Source organism: Ochlerotatus camptorhynchus, unplaced genomic scaffold, assembly GCF_037179485.1.
Source record: "Ochlerotatus camptorhynchus isolate MF236.1 unplaced genomic scaffold, CSIRO-AGI_Acam_v1.1 ptg000330l, whole genome shotgun sequence".
Taxonomy (NCBI): domain Eukaryota; kingdom Metazoa; phylum Arthropoda; class Insecta; order Diptera; family Culicidae; genus Ochlerotatus; species Ochlerotatus camptorhynchus.
In genome coordinates this window covers 13,790,775-13,807,507 of record NW_027040818.1, presented here as the reverse complement: position 1 = coordinate 13,807,507, position 16,733 = coordinate 13,790,775, and the positions used below count along the sequence as shown (strand labels likewise).

General features: G+C 34.8%; 1 protein-coding gene across 1 annotated transcript; it reads right to left on the bottom strand.

Moving 5' to 3' along the window:
• Nucleotides 1-10,362: 10,362 nt before the first annotated feature.
• LOC135708635 (dynein axonemal intermediate chain 4) lies at nt 10,363-16,518 on the bottom strand. Its single transcript, XM_065230737.1, has 2 exons — nt 16,436-16,518; nt 10,363-12,147 (listed from the first exon to the last, which is right to left on the bottom strand). The coding sequence occupies exons 1-2, from the start codon at nt 16,451-16,453 to the stop codon at nt 10,363-10,365; spliced, it is 1,803 nt and encodes a 600-aa protein (XP_065086809.1). The 5' UTR covers nt 16,454-16,518.
• Nucleotides 16,519-16,733: the final 215 nt, after the last annotated feature.

Below are 16,733 nucleotides of genomic sequence, written 5' to 3'. Positions count from 1 at the left end.
AAACACACCTCTAAGGGATATTCTGTAAACTGTTTGAAAGACGTAATTATTGAATTAGAATAACCAATGAAACAAAGAAGATGAAACAGATAGGCTAATCAACTGAAATGTTTAATCAATGTAAAATCATAATCAACAGAAATAAACTTAATTTTACTACTACTACTTACTCACAGACACTTATTAATAAGTATGGCTGACTTTGCTAGTTCAAACAACTTAATTACTCGGTGTAGCTTGAGGATGGTTGTTCATTTCAAATTTTAAATAGAGTTGTGAACTTGTGATTGTTCTACTCAAATAAAAGGGTTTTTCGATGATTTTGGGCCTAACATAAATTCAGCTCCCGCTGGCTGTTGGCCCATTGAACTGAGCTCCTGAGGGTAGATAAAAATTCATTTCCATAGACGCTAGACGTTGTTAGTTGTTACAAAATGCAACCTTTCGAATGGGTATGGAACTAGCTTATAAACTTTTGGCGCTGTTTTTACGATTTCCCACCGGAGGAATGTGGCTGCAAGTTGGTGTTTGTTTAAGCCCTACTATCTGGAATAATTTTCTTGCTGAGCTGGATCTCCAAATGTGCTCAAGGAAAAAAATATAATGGGATTAAAGACAAGAGGTTCATATGTATACAACGCTAGGGGCAGAAATGTTCGTCCCTAGTGTTGAGTTTGGATACAGTCAGAAAATAATTTCTAAGGTTGAGAAAATTTTCATTGCCGCAGTAAATCGAAGTAAGAAACGGATCACGAACTTGCTGAAAACTTTAAGCGATTAGGCAAGCGTTTTTTTTTTGTAGATTTATATCGATATAGTTGCAGTTTCCTTCACATATCGCTATCAATCATAGTAACATCTCGGTTACTGCTTGAACTGATGACCTGCACGTGACGGAATTCTTCTTTGACATAAAAGATGATACGTAAACAAACATTTCATGTAATATTAAGTGCTCCAAGACTGAAAAGTTCGTTGCTCGACGAAAAGTACGTTTGATTGAGCTATATTTCGAGTCTGTTATGGCTCAAATATATGTCAAAATTGACACTCGTATATGTCACTCTCAGAGCTCCTAAATTTATATGAATTTTTCTAACTGTGTGGCGCTTAACCACATTTAAAATTTGTGAATTTTTCGAAAAATGAGGTGGCTACTCGTTTTTGGCAACACGTGATTTCTGCATTCTATAAAATGTATCGAACGCTTTATTCAATTTGAGATTGTACTGGACCACTCTTCATGGGCTCGATGTCTATGTGGTATTTCACAAAAAAATATGTACATACGTGTATCTCAAAATTGATCGTACAGCAGTACTTAAATTTGAGAAAAACGGCTCTTAAAGCACAAGTTAAAAAGATACGTCACTGAATTTTTTGTAGCTGACTCAGCATACATTTATCAATTACTAGCTGAGTGTGCCCGGCCTTGCTCGGGATTCAACATTAGCTTGAGTTTATGCGCCAATTGAAAAAAAGCTTGCTATATTGTATGTAGTCCCCCCCTCTTACCTACAGTGCTACCCTCTATGACCTCCACTGCCAAATTTCGTTCTTTACATCGGTGGGGGGGGTCTCGAACCATCATAAGAACCTTTCCTTGCCCAAAAAACACCATCATACAAATTTTCACGCTGATCGGTTTAGTAGTTTCCGAGTCAATAAGGGTCAGAAAGACAGACAGACAGACAAAAAATCATTTATAAATATATATAGATAGATAGATATATCTAGATAAACATTTCAAAAAGTCATTTCTTCATTGATTGATTCTATTCATCGACTTTCTCTTTCGTTAATAACTCAGCTGCAAAACCTTTTCCTGTAGTATTTGGCGTTTAGGACGCTAAATAAGAACCTCCTTTATCAAATTATGTGGCTAAATTAGCGCGGGGGCCTCATAGCCTAGTCAGTAAAGGCACGGTATTACCAATTAGCACGTAATCTGTTTGCATAGCAATGGTTATCAAAAGAGAAAGTCGATGAAGAGAATCGATCAAAGCAGATAGGACCATTTGAAATGTTCATCGAGAAATATATAGATATAGATTGGCTCAGTATTGGGCATATTTGGTTGAGTTTACAAAAAGTTAGGGCAATTTAAGTAATTTTTTTTTCTTGAAAAACCTTATTTTCTTGCAATAAAATGAACATTACTTCTTGGAATGTTGCTCATCTTTAGTCGTAATAAAGATTATTCATCAGTCACTAATTTTACTAAAATTCGTCCACTACTGTGTTACCAGACTTATAACGAATATACTTTGTATACGAGTATCCCGAATACAACGTATAGTTCGCCTAATTTTGCATAGCATTTGAAATGTAAAATTAGACGAACTATACGTTGTATTCGGGGTTCTCGGATACAACGTATATAAAATATAATAAGGACCAAAATTATAGCAATAAATCAATAAACATCTGTTCAATCACCAGCCACGATTTAAAAAACTAAAAGGGGCACCCCTATGGGGTTGTACGCAATGGTGACGTAGGACTACGTGGTCTTGTATAATAAATCTTATTTGTTAACTGCAGCAGGAGCTTGTGTTTTGTGTAGGAATAGGAATTTGAGCGAGTTTCTCTCTGTTTATACTCTTTAGTATGACGCGCTTGACATAGATGACCCACAGCGACTCACGAAGAGCTACTGATTCCGATCAATAGCGGTGCGGCTTCGTGCTCCTTCTATGAATACTCACCTGGGCTGCAGCTCGCTGCTTCAAGACAGCCTTTCGTTGTGTACTGGCGAACAATGATCAATGCCACGCGCCGAAAGCACTGCTGCTGCTGATGCCGACGACCGGACATCACCACACACGATAATTGAAACTGAATCCGATCAGCGGTTGTGGGCAGCCTTGATAGCTAACTGCTTGCGGGGAGCGTTTTGTTGTGTTCTGGAAAACACCACCACTCACCACGCTGTGATTGAATAAACACCGTTTGGTGTGACCGGATGGAATTCGACTTTGAAATCAGTGTTAGAAAAATCACTTTTCGCAGGCAATCGGTGATATTTTTAATTACGATAGCAACAGTTGCACATTCCTGCAATTTTCAGTAGCGGCATTTTAAAAAATGATTAAGTCTTAAATTTAACAGATGCGTAGAAATATTTCTAATATATTGGTGATAAATTTATTGAAATTGGTCCAGGGGCAGCTGAGTTATTAACGATCAAAATCTTTCATAATTTTGTTACATGTTCCATTTTCGGTTTTCACAAAGTGTACCCCCATATAGAAATCAAAGACGTAGTCCTACGTAAAAAAAAAGTCTGCTGATTTATTGATTTATTGATTTATTGATTTATTGATTTATTGATATATTGATTTATTGATTTATTGATTTATTGATTTATTGATTTATTGATATATTGATTTATTGATTTATTGATTTATTGATTTATTGATTTATTGATTTATTGATTTATTGATTTATTGATTTATTGATTCATTGATTTATTGATTTATTGATTTATTGATTTATTGATTTATTGATTTATTGATTTATTGATTTATTGATTTATTGATTTATTGATTTATTGATTTATTGATTTATTGATTTATTGATTTATTGATTTATTGATTTATTGATTTATTGATTTATTGATTTATTGATTTATTGATTTATTGATGTATTGATTTATTGATTTATTGATTTATTGATTTATTGATTTATTGATTTATTGATTTATTGATTTATTGATTTATTGATTTATTGATTTATTGATTTATTGATTTATTGATTTATTGATTTATTGATTTATTGATTTATTGATTTATTGATTTATTGATTTATTGATTTATTGATTTATTGATTTATTGATTTATTGATTTATTGATTTATTGATTTATTGATTTATTGATTTATTGATTTATTGATTTATTGATTTATTGATTTATTGATTTATTGATTTATTGATTTATTGATTTATTGATTTATTGATTTATTGATTTATTGATTTATTGATTTATTGATTTATTGATTTATTGATTTATTGATTTATTGATTTATTGATTTATTGATTTATTGATTTATTGATTTATTGATTTATTGATTTATTGATTTATTGATTTATTGATTTATTGATTTATTGATTTATTGATTTATTGATTTATTGATTTATTGATTTATTGATTTATTGATTTATTGATTTATTGATTTATTGATTTATTGATTTATTGATTTATTGATTTATTGATTTATTGATTTATTGATTTAATGATTTATTGATTTATTGATTTATTGATTTATTGATTTATTGATTTATTGATTTATTGATTTATTGATTTATTGATTTATTGATTTATTGATTTATTGATTTATTGATTTATTGATTCATTGATTTATTGATTTATTGATTTATTGATTTATTGATTTATTGATTTATTGATTTATTGATTTATTGATTTATTGATTTATTGATTTATTGATTTATTGATTTATTGATTTATTGATTTATTGATTTATTGATTTATTGATTTATTGATTTATTGATTTATTGATTTATTGATTTATTGATTTATTGATTTATTGATTTATTGATTTATTGATTTATTGATTTATTGATTTATTGATTTATTGATTTATTGATTTATTGATTTATTGATTTATTGATTCATTGATTTATTGATTTATTGATTTATTGATTTATTGATTTATTGATTTATTGATTTATTGATTTATTGATTTATTGATTTATTGATTTATTGATTTATTGATTTATTGATTTATTGATTTATTGATTTATTGATTTATTGATTTATTGATTTATTGATTTACTGATTTATTGATTTATTGATTTATTGATTTATTGATTTATTGATTTATTGATTTATTGATTTATTGATTTATTGATTTATTCATTTATTGATTTATTGATTTCTTACTAACTTACTTGCTTACTTACTTACTTACTTACTTACTTACTTACTTACTTACTTACTTACTTTCTTACTTACTTACTTACTTACTTACTTACTTACTTACTTACTTACTTACTTACTTACTTACTTACTTGCTTACTGACTTACTTACTTCCTGACTTACTTACTTACTTGCTCACTTACTTACTTACTTACTTACTTACTTACTGTCTTACTTACTTACTTACTTACTTCCTTACTTACTTACTTACTTACTTACTTACTTGCTTATGTTCTTTATTGATTTATTAATTTACTGATTTATTTATTTATTTAAATATTTAGTTTTTTTTTATTTAGTATTTCTTTAGTTTTAGTTATTTATGTATTGAGTCATTTTTTTATTAGTTATTTATTTATTTGTTATTTATTTATTTAGTTAGTTATTTATTTAGTTATTAATTTACTTATTTATTTATTTAGTTATTTATTTATTAAGCTATTTATTTATTAAGTATATTTTTAATTTATCTTTTTATTTATTTATGGATTTATTTGTTTATTCATTTATTTATTTATTTATTTATTTATTTTTTATTTCCTTTATTTTTTTTATAAAACACATAAAATAAGTCAATACAGTCATTCTATAGCAAAACGATAAAATGGTTTTCAGAATTTCGTTTAAATTGGTGGTTTGTTCCTTATCGCAAAATATTAGGTCCGTATTTTTTAGCGTGCCATTTCCATTTTAAGGTGGTCCAAAAAATTGATTTTTTTTTTTTCAAAAATGACTTTTCAAAAATTTATAACTTGAGAAATTTTGATTTTTTTGCCCACTCTTAATGGAAATGGTCACTATAATGACAAAATAAAAAAAATAAATACCGGTCGAATATTTTGCGAAAGGAACAGAGCTACTAATTTTTATGAAATTCTGAGAAACACTGTATTGTTTTGTTATAATATGACTGTATTTATTTAATTATTAATTTTTCATTTATTTATTTATTTATTTAATACCTTGCTTACTTACTTACTTACTTACTTACTTACTTACTTGCTTACTAACTTACTCACTTACTTACCTACTTACTTACTTATTTGTTTACCTACTAACTTACTTATTTACTTACTTTCTTACTTACTAACTAACTAACTTACTTACTTACTTACTTGCTTACTTACTTACTTATTTTTTACTTACTTATTTACTTACTTATTTACTTACTTACTTACTTACTTACTTACTTACTTACTTACTTACTTACTTACTTACACACTAAGATTATTTTACTGAAATCTGTGAAATTTTACCGAAATCACAACAGCTGAACGTTCTATAAACAGTTCGGTGATTTTTCACAGTTTTTCTGTAATTTTTCAACGAATATCTGTGAAAAACAACAAAAAATCTGTGAAAAATCACCGAACCGTTTACCAAACGTTCAGCTTTTGAGATTTCGGTAAAATTTCACAGATTTCGGTTAAATAATCTTTGTGTGTAAGTAAGTAAGTAAGTAAACAAGTAAGTAAGTAAGTAAGTAAGTAAGTAAATAAGTAAGTAAATAAGTAAGTAAAAAAATAAGTAAGTAAGTAAGTAAGTAAGTAAGGTTTTTTTAATTAAGTATTTACTTAATTAATTATTTGATTTTTCAGTTACTTACTTAGTTACTTACTTACTTACTTACTTACTTACTTACTTACTTACTTACTTACTTACTTACTTACTTACTTACTTACTTATTTACTTACTTACTTACTTACTTACTTACTTACTTACTTACTTACTTACTTACTTACTTACTTGCATATTCAATATATATATATATTTATATATATATATGTATTGATTAATTGATTTATTTATTTATATATTTATTCATTTATTCTTTTATTCATTTATTCTTTTACCCATTTATTCATTTATTTGGCTATTTATTTATTTATTTTTTTATTGTTTCATGAATTCATTGATTGATTGATTTATTTTGTTAATAATTGATTGCCTGATTGATTGATTTATTTATTCATTTATTTATTTATTTGTTTGTTTATTGATCTATATTTCTAACTATTTATCGATATATTTACAAATCTATTGATCTATCTATTTGTCTCTCTATTTACCCTAATAAACGGGTACCATGAACTACCGATATCATAGATGGTACGACCATACCACATAAAGTTGAGATAATATCCCGAATTGGTGGTTAGGTGCTTCTAATGGTTATTGTTTATTCGGGTATCTATCTAATTATACTTGTACTTGCCCATTGTCTGCAGCTCGTTCGCTTTTGTCTTTGCCGTTGGAAGCAAACAACTGGTGATGTCCGTCGAGATAAAGCTGACGATCACATTTAGCTTCGCAAATGCAAGTGCGAAACCCATCATGAGTGGAATTGCTAATTCTGTGATATCACTGGACGCTTCGATCCCGTTCAAACGATTACTTCCTTCCTGATTGTGGAGGAGAAATCTATGTTCATAAAGTTCAAATTAGAGGAATGGATGCTTCATTGCCTGTTGCATAACCGTGAGCGATTAATTTTCTATTATGCTGATGGAAAGTCAGTCGAGTTATGCATGCCGCCTGCGGGAGACACCGTTCAATACGTGCGAGTGTATGATCTTCCGCCAGAAGGCCCGGATTGCTGTCTAGCGTTGGTACGGTGATGTGAAGCGTGTCATCCAGGAGAAATTTCATGCGGATTTGGAACTCGACATGTACACAGGTGTACGGGGAACTTCCCAACTCGCTGCATTTCCTCAATCGGAAATGCTATCAAGGGAACAAAAACTTCCATTTCGTTTGTATGATGGAGAAATGGAAACAGCCAGTAAAACAACAACAGAAAGACGAAAACCATCAACGGAATGAAGAACAAAGCAGTACCAGCATAGAGGTAACTCTAAGACTAGTAGCATAGAGGTAACTCTAAGACAAGAAGGTCCCAAAATAACGTGCTCAACTTTTTGGCTCAACTCTGGTACTATCTTCGGTCCCAAGTTAATCGATTCACCCCTCGAAACATAGGAAAATCCACTAACCCCTCATTTTATCTGTCAAACTTTCAAAGCGAATAAAAACAAACATTGTGTAGTACTAGAGTTTCGACTAGAATGGGGTACGTTAATGGTTTGCTTGGGACCAATAGGCTAGTGAAGTAGTAATCCAATTTAAAATCGTTAGTTTCGTATTGATTGTTGGTTGAGGTGCTGAAAGAAGAGATGGTGAAGATGGATGCCGAGAAGTACATTGGAGTGGAAGCAAGCAATGCCAAAAAATAGCAGCCGCCTGTTTTCCATTACAAAATATATTACTAGTACAAATTCGGGATACTGGACTAAGAGAAGGCCAAGCGGCTGGTGCTGTGAAAGGAAAATCTGTAGAAAGAAGCAAGGGAGTTGAGGGCACGGCAGAAAGTGAAGCTAAGCTCAAGTTACCTCCGAGAAAAAGTAACAATGTTTCTCAATTGTAATTATTTGTAGTTATAAAAGTATATAGGGGAAATGGCTCTAATGTTGGCCTATGGGTCTAAGATTGGGCCCATCGCTAAAAATCTGCTATTTATACATACCCAACAAACAATTTGAGCTGATTGAAAGCTGAACAAGGTATTATTTAGTTGAAGAAGCATATTTTTGCCTGATTAAGTTCTGATTTTTGACATAAAGGATGAGACGTAAACAAACATGTCATGTAAAATTAAGTGCTCCGAGCCTGAAAGAAATCGTTACGACTAAAAGTACGTTTAGTTGCGAAGAATTTTGCGTCTGTTATGACTCAATTTTATGTCATAATTGATGGTCAGTCTCAGAGCACCTAAATTAGCATAATTTTTTCTAAGTGTGCACTCATTAATCACCTTATCTATCTATTAATCTATGTATTTATATATCTATTTGTTTATATAAAGAGGACAACCCCGAGGGCAGCTTCATTTACTGAGTAGTCTCAGTTTCCCAACTAAATGTGTATTTTGTATACTTTGTAGTAATGATGATGCGCCTACCGTGTATACATTTACTAAATTATCAAACGCCACCTTCTTTAAAACTAACAGCACATCCCAAATTTAAGTATCCTTCATCATTGTCTTTGACCTAAACCGAAAAAAGAAATGTTCGCGAAAAATAAGTTATAATTTACGTTCTTCCTCTCTAATAAATAATGGCGTGTGCAAATTTTGACACGCCATGAACACACCATGGCCAACTCGATGGCGGCGGCAACCACCAAAGACCACCCGCCAGAAAACAATTTTTATTCCTGCTGAAACAAGCTATCGGATGAGTGTGATAAAAAAAAAATGTCCCGCAGATGGCAGCAGCAGGGAGAGTCTACTAATTTGTCGTAATTAGGCTTAGCTTTTATTGTCTTTTATAATCGGGATTTTCGGAAGGGACAAGCCTTCGAATTTTTCGTGCCGCATCTGCGTCAACTGGCATGATTTCGGAAAACAAAAACAAGAAGGTGGGAAAAAAATGTTGATAATTTGAAAGCCATTAAAAAGCTATAAAACTCACTCTTGATTCTCCTCGGCGGCACGGCAGCGGGATCAGGTGACATCCTTCCTCGATGTCGGCGGGAGGAAGGTACAATTTGGTTAGTTCGATCAGAAGAAGTGAGGTTTAATTATTTATTAATTTATTCATAAATAATTCTTTTTTTTTCGGGCGGGCGGCGAAGGGGAATCCGATCAAGTTAATAAAACGATTATTCAGCAGAGGGGAGAGTGAAGTTTAGTGAGTTCAGAAAAGCTATCGGCTGTGGAATGGTTATAAAACAAAAACCGGGAGGTGTAGGATTTTTTATGGTTCATTTGGTTACTTTTTTTGTGATCGGTCCTGGATGACAGTTAAAATGTTTACCAACGGAAAGGGGTAGCCGATGAGCATGGGCGTAGCCGGATTTCAAACGAAGGAGAATAGACGAAAATAGCTCATTGCATAATTACATGTATTTATTTGCATGTATTTCAAGGAATAAAAGATCGACTGCAGGAATTCCAGAAATTCATCATAATAGAAAAGTGTCATCAAGATCTAGACCTAACCATAATAGCCATCTAGGTCCAGAGGAGAATTCTTTTATAGATGGAAACTCCAGTGCTTCTGAATGCCCAAATTCCCATCCGCTCCGCCACTGTCAATAACTGCCAATAAACAAAACCCATAAAATTCGAATCCAAACGCGATCGTGCACGGTTATTAATCAGATCTAACTTTAATTTGACGACTTGTGAATGGCTTTTGGGAGATCTTTTAGCTCTCATTAGCTTAGATAATGGGACCACACAGAACTGATTCCTTCTTATTATAAATTTATCTGTATTGTTCTGAATTCTAGGTATATGATTTATTTCAATAAACAGGATTTTCACTACGTCCCTTCTGATTAAAAATACTCACACAAAATGACAAGATAATCAAAATGCCGACACATTAAACCGCAATCAATCAAACCATCACGCTACTTTCAATAACCCAAATATCCACACCGCCGGACCAGTTTTAACAGAGCGGGCTTGCAAATCAAACTTCTGTACAGAGCCTTTTTCAGCTCATCGTACTGGAAGTGTGGCGGAAAGGGCATATCCTCCAGGGCACAAATGTACGCCCGTCCGTCGCTATCGCCGACTAGAAGGCTTCGTCCGCAATTTGTAAACTTGGCGATCGTCAGGGCCGCATCACCAAACGTCGTATAGGAAGCTGGCTTCTGCATCCGTTTCTTCAGATCCCACAGCTGCACCGAGTCCTGTGTCACACTAACGATGATCGTCGAGTTAACCGGGGACCAATGGGCTGTCTGGATAGGCCCAAACCCCGACGATAAGGTTATGATCGGTTCCTTGATATCTTCGATCCAAATCCGAATGCACCAATCACCACCGCAGGTCAGGAAGATCTTCGGACTCCACGGAGAATACTCGATTGAGAAAACTCCACCACTGTGCATACGGGTCACACCGCAATGTTGATACGAGTAGTTTACCGAACATCTGTGAACGCAACCCTCATCCGTTCCGATAAAGTAGATGTCCTTCCGAACAGGATGTATTGTCAAGCTCAACGCCTGCGGGTGACGATCCGCCTCCATACTATCCTGCTTCTTCTCCACCTGGATGCCCTCCGTTTCGCACTCAACTCGATCCAGTTTCAGCTGCGTAAATCCGATCAGATAGTGACCGATGTTCAAAGTATACTTCATGATCGTTCCATCCTGGGAAGCTGTCAGAATTTGATCCAAATCATCATCCGACTCGATCCAACCGATATCCCATATCGGCTCAAACCCGGGAGATGATTTTCGCTCCGAAACACCCACCGGTACCTTCGAGTTATCCATAATGTCCCAAATCTGAACCGATCCATCGTACAGCCCGATGGCCAACAACTGCGGAGTTTTCTTGGAGAACGCAACCGACGTCACCGGAACGGAAAAATGGTATTGCCTCTCCGGGTTCACCGGATTCTTGATGCTCCAAACGCACACATACCCTTTGCTCCGAAGATCGAAATTCGTAAACCCATAGATCCCATATGCGATGGCTACGATGTCTCCATTTGCCGGACACCAACTCGCACTGGCCACCGCTTTTCCCGTCGTCTCCAGCGACTTGTACGTCCACAGTGTCTCCAACCTGTACAAGTACTTTGCATTCTTATCCAACGGGTCCGGCATATACATGTTCCGGAATCGTTTCTGCTTCTCCCGGTACACATTTCCGGCCAACAAGCGCTGCAAAATCATCGACGAAAGGTGGAAGTTCTCGCTCTTGTTCAACATATCGATAATATTCTCCATTCCCTCGCGCGAGTACGTCGTAATCTCGATCTTGGACGCCGCTTCCGCCAGGTCAATCTCCTTCGTGTGACGTTCCAGATCGTTGTACGTATCGTACATGTCATAGTTCGACACGAACGACGCCACTTCCTGCTTCCTGATCCGCTCCGTATTGACGGCACGCGACTTGAGCAGCATTTCGGGCGTTTGTGCTTCCGCTGCGGCCATCGCCGTGCGGCGGTTCTTCTTCTTCGTGTCATAGTAGATGTTCTGCTGCTCGACCACGGGGGCTTCGTCGGAGTCCTTCGCCACGGTGTGACTGGCAGCTTCGTACAGGATGATGTCGTCGGTTTCCGTGAGAAGGATCTTCACGTGGTAGGTTTTGGCGTCCTTCTCCAGCGATGGGCTGCGACGGTCGATCACACCGCTAAAATCCGGTTCCTGGTCCAGGTCGAATGCTTCCACCTTGTCGGGGGCCTGCAAGGAGGTAGGTTTTGCATATTAGAAAAAAAAAACAACTAATATCAACAAGATAGAAGTACTGAGGTGGTTCAAGGCATTCAAGGCTATGTTCCTGGAGTTCCTCAAAACTTTCCAGGAGTTCGTTAAAAAATTTATGAAATTCACAGAAGTTTTAAAAAGTTTTGTAAATGCCGAAGAAGTTGTAATGAGCCCGTTGAGGTTCTGGAAACTCCATCGTAGTTTTCAGAATTTTTGGGAGCTCTGTTGAAATTCTGGAAACACTTTTTAAGTCCTTGGTGCTCCAAAAAAGCTTGGAAAATTTCTGTAGAATTACGGGAATGTTCGAAGTCTGATTTTTTCCTAAAATTATTGGAACTTTCCAAAAGTTCTGGGAAGAATTTCCCTGGACTTATGGGAAGAACTTTTCGGAGGTTCATGGAAGATCTTTTCTAGAGTTCGTGGATGAACTTACCAAAACTCCAGAAACGTTAATCCCTGAAGTATTGGGAAAAAGTTCCCTGGAGTTCTGAGAAAAACTTCTCTCAAGTTCAGGGAATCACTCCTCTCAAGTGCTGGGAAGAATTTGCCTCGAGTGAAGGGAAGAACTTTCCTCGTATTCAGGGATGAACTACCCTCAAATTCTGGACAGAATATCCTTAAAATTTTGGGAAGAATTTTTCTGAAATTTTGTGAGGAACTTTTCTGAAGTTCTGTGAAGAAGTTTCCCTAGCAGCACACTTGGTGCAAAACGGTTGAAGCAACTTGTGTGTGCCTTTTTTTTAGTCACAATCAAGTTGCTACAAGATCGTGTCACAGGTCTGTGCTGCTTGGGTTTCTGAAGTTCTGAGAAGAACTTCCATAAAGTTTCGAGAAAAACTTCCCTCAAGTATGAACTTTTCTCAAGTTCAGAGATGAGCTTCCTTTAAGTTCTGGGAAGAATTTCCCGAAAGTTTTGGGAAGAACGTCCCTGAATTCCTAGGAAAAATTTCCTAAAGTTCCAGAAAGTACTTCCTTAAAGTTCACTGAAAAATGTCTTAAAAGGTCTGGAAAGAACTTCTTCTCAAGTTCTGGAAAGAACTTCCCTGGAATAGTGGGAAGTTGTTCCCTGAACTTGTAGGAAGGACTTTTCTGAGGTTCTGGGAAGAACTTTCTTAAAGTACTGGGCAGAATGTCCCTTAAGTTCAGGGAAGATTTTACTGGAGTTCTGAGAAAAACTTTTCTGAAGTTCTAGAAAGAACTTCCCTATAGATCTGGGTAGAACTTCCCTAAAGTTCTGGGAAGAACTTGCCTGAAGATATAGGAAACATTTTTCCCAAGTTCTGGACAAAACTTCCCTAAAGCTCTTGGGAGAACTTTCCTACAGTTTTGGAAAGAACGTCCCTAAAGTTCATTGAAAAACTTCCCTGACGTTTAAGAAGGCACTTCCCTGGAGCTCTGAAAAGAGCATTTCTGAAAATCTGAGAAGAACTTTTTTGAAGTTCTGGGAAGAACTTCTCTCAAAGTTCTGGATATAAGGGAAGCCTTAAGCTTTGGGAAAAAAATCTCTGAAGTTCTGGATAAAACTTCTTGGAGCTCTTGGAATAACTTTTCTGTAGTTCTGAAAAGGACTTTTCTGAAGTTTTGGGAAGAAGTTCTTTGAAGTTTTGGGAAGAGGCTATCCTGATATTCTGGGAAGATCATCCCTGAGTTTCTGAGCAGAATTTCCCTGAAGTTCTGGGAAAAACAGTTCTAAAATTCTGGGAAGAACTTTCGTTCAGTTCTGGGAAAAATTTGCCTCAAGTTGTGGATAGAGCTTTTCTATAGTTCTGTAAAGAATTTTCCTAAAGTTTATTTTAGGATATTTTTGCAAGTTTTCAGGTTGATCAGGGTTTTTTTTCTAAAGTTCAGGTGTTCACCAATTTAAATCAAGTTTCTCTGATTTTTACCAATGATGCTAAGATGATCAGAAATTATTTAAAAAACCAACAAATAATCATAGGCCCCCTTGAAGTCCTCATATTTTTTTTCAAAGCCTCATGTTGATCCGGTATTATTTAAAAAAAAATAAGTTCGCTGACTTCCCTGTTACTTGCTCCACAAAATTTTCCTGGTGGAAGCAGACTTCACTAAAGTTCTCATAATTTTCATGTAGTTCGCCACCTTTACTTAAGTTAGCAGAATATTTTTGAAATCCGCAGAATTTTTCAGAAAATCGCAGATTTTTTTTAATTGAGTGAAATTTTCCTGAAGTTCGTAGACTTACTTGAAGTTCACAGTCTTCTATGAAATTCCCAGATATTTCTTGAAATTTGCAGATTTTTCGCGACGTTTGCAGAATTTTTGGGAAGTTTGCAGAACTTTCCAAAAATTTGAAGAACTTTTCTTGAGTTCTTGCGATTTTTCTGAAATTTTCAAAACATTCCAGAAGTTTGTTGAAATTTTCTTAAGTTCGCAGAAATTTCCTGAAGTTTTACTAAAAAACGCAAAATTTTCCTGGAGCTCTTGAAATTTTTTCTGAACCTTTCAAAACTTTCCAGAAGATCCTGGAAACTTTCTGAAGTTCGCAGAGTTTTCATGAAGCTCACCGGACCTGATGGAAGTTCTTCCCAGAATTTTAGAAATGTTTTTCTCAGAACTCCAGGAAAATTCTTCTCAAAACTTTAGGAACGGTCTTCCCAGAATATCAAGGAAGTTCTTCCCAAAACTTCAGGAAACTCTCTTCCTAAAACTTCAGGAAAGCCTCTTTCCAAAACTACAGAACAGTCCTTCTGAGAATTACAGAAAAGTTATTCCAAGAAATCCAGGATAGTTCTATTTAGAACTTCAGAGATGTTCTTCCCAAATCTTGAGGGAAGTTTTATCCAGAAAATGAGAGAAGTTCTTCCCAGAACTCCAAAAAAGTTCTTCTCATATCTTCAGAAATAATCTTCCCAGAGCACAAGGGAAGTTCTTTCTACAACTTCAGTAAAGTTCGTTAAAAAACTTCAGGTAAGTTTTTCCATGAGCCTTAGGGACGTTCTTTTCACCTGGAATTAGCAGATTTGAAGTTCGCAGAATTTCCCAGAAATTCGCAGAACTTCACATAGGTTCGTAAATTTCCATGAAGCTCGCAGACTTCCTATAATTTAATACAATTTTCTAAAGTTTTATAAAGTTTTCGACTTCATTGAAATTCACAGTTTTTTCCTGAAATTTGCAGAATTTTCTTAAGTTTGTAGAACTTCCCAAAAATATTCTGAACTTTGCTTAAGGTCGCAGAATATTATTCGAGATGATAAAAGTTTTCTGGATTTTTCAAAACTTTCCAGCAGTTTATTAAATTTTTTAGAAGTTTTCGGAATATTCCTGAAGTTCCTTGAAGTTCGCTGAACTTTTCTGAAGTTACCAGAATTTTCCTGAACTTTCCTGAAGTTACCAAATTTTCTTTCTGAAATTCGTACAATTTGCTTGAAGTTCACTAAACTTTCATATAGATCTCCGAATTTTTCTTAATTTCACAAAATTTTCCGGAAGGCTTAAAATTTTCATGGAGATTGCCGATTTTTTTCAAAGTTATATTTTTAAAACTTTAAGAACTCTCGTCCTAGAACTTTGAAGAATTTTTTCAGAAATCTACAGACTTTCCTGAATCTCGTAGAACTTTTCTGAAGTTCATAGACTTCCCTAAAGATAAAATTTTCTCAAATTCGTTAAAATTTTCCGAAGTTTGCATAATATTCCTTTAGTTTAAAAAAGTTCCTTGAAGTTTACTAAACCTGCATGTTGTTCTCAGAACTTTCCTGAAGTTGGTTAAAAATTTCGCATGTTTGTAGAACGTTCCGGAAGTTCCCATTTTTCTATGAAATATACGATGATTTCCTGAAGTTCATAGAATTTTCCTGGAATAAGCCGATTTTACTGAAGTTACCAGTATAGTTCCTAAAGTACGCTAACTTCAGTGACGTTGACAGAATATGTTTGTAGTTCCCAGACTTCCCTGAATTCAGTAGAATTTTCGGGAGTTCATATAGGGGAAATGGATGTAATGTCGTCCTAAATGTGCCTAATTTGGGCCCAAACATAATTTCAGCAATCGACTAAATTTTCAATAGCGACCAAAAATATCCATTAGTACCGTCCCAATGACGCCTTCATCTAGATAAAATTGATAAATAGCAGATTTGTAGCGATGGACCCAATCTTAGATCCATAGGCCAACATTAGAGCCATTTCCCCTAGTTCCCTAAAGTTTGCAGACTTCAACTTTTATAATCGCTTTCAAGTCGATGAAAGTTAAAATCACTATTTCACTCTAAAACACGTGAGCGTTGACTAATGCACTTACCTGAGCAGCTTCCTCCATCGTTTCCACCGGTTCGCCGTATAATCCTAAGGTCTCAACAGAACAAACAATCGCCGGCTTTCTCGGATCCGACTTGGAGCTCTCCTCGCCACCTTCCGGATACAATTGCCGCAACTGATCCCAGCTGTACTTTACCCTAGGATGTTTACGTTCCTCATTCACATCCTCCCTCCATCTAGCCGGCTTCAGACATCGAGGTGTATAATCGATTTCGTCGATAACAACCTATTCAACAGCACACCGTGGAAGAAATAAGGGGAATCCTGTTCACTACGAGGTA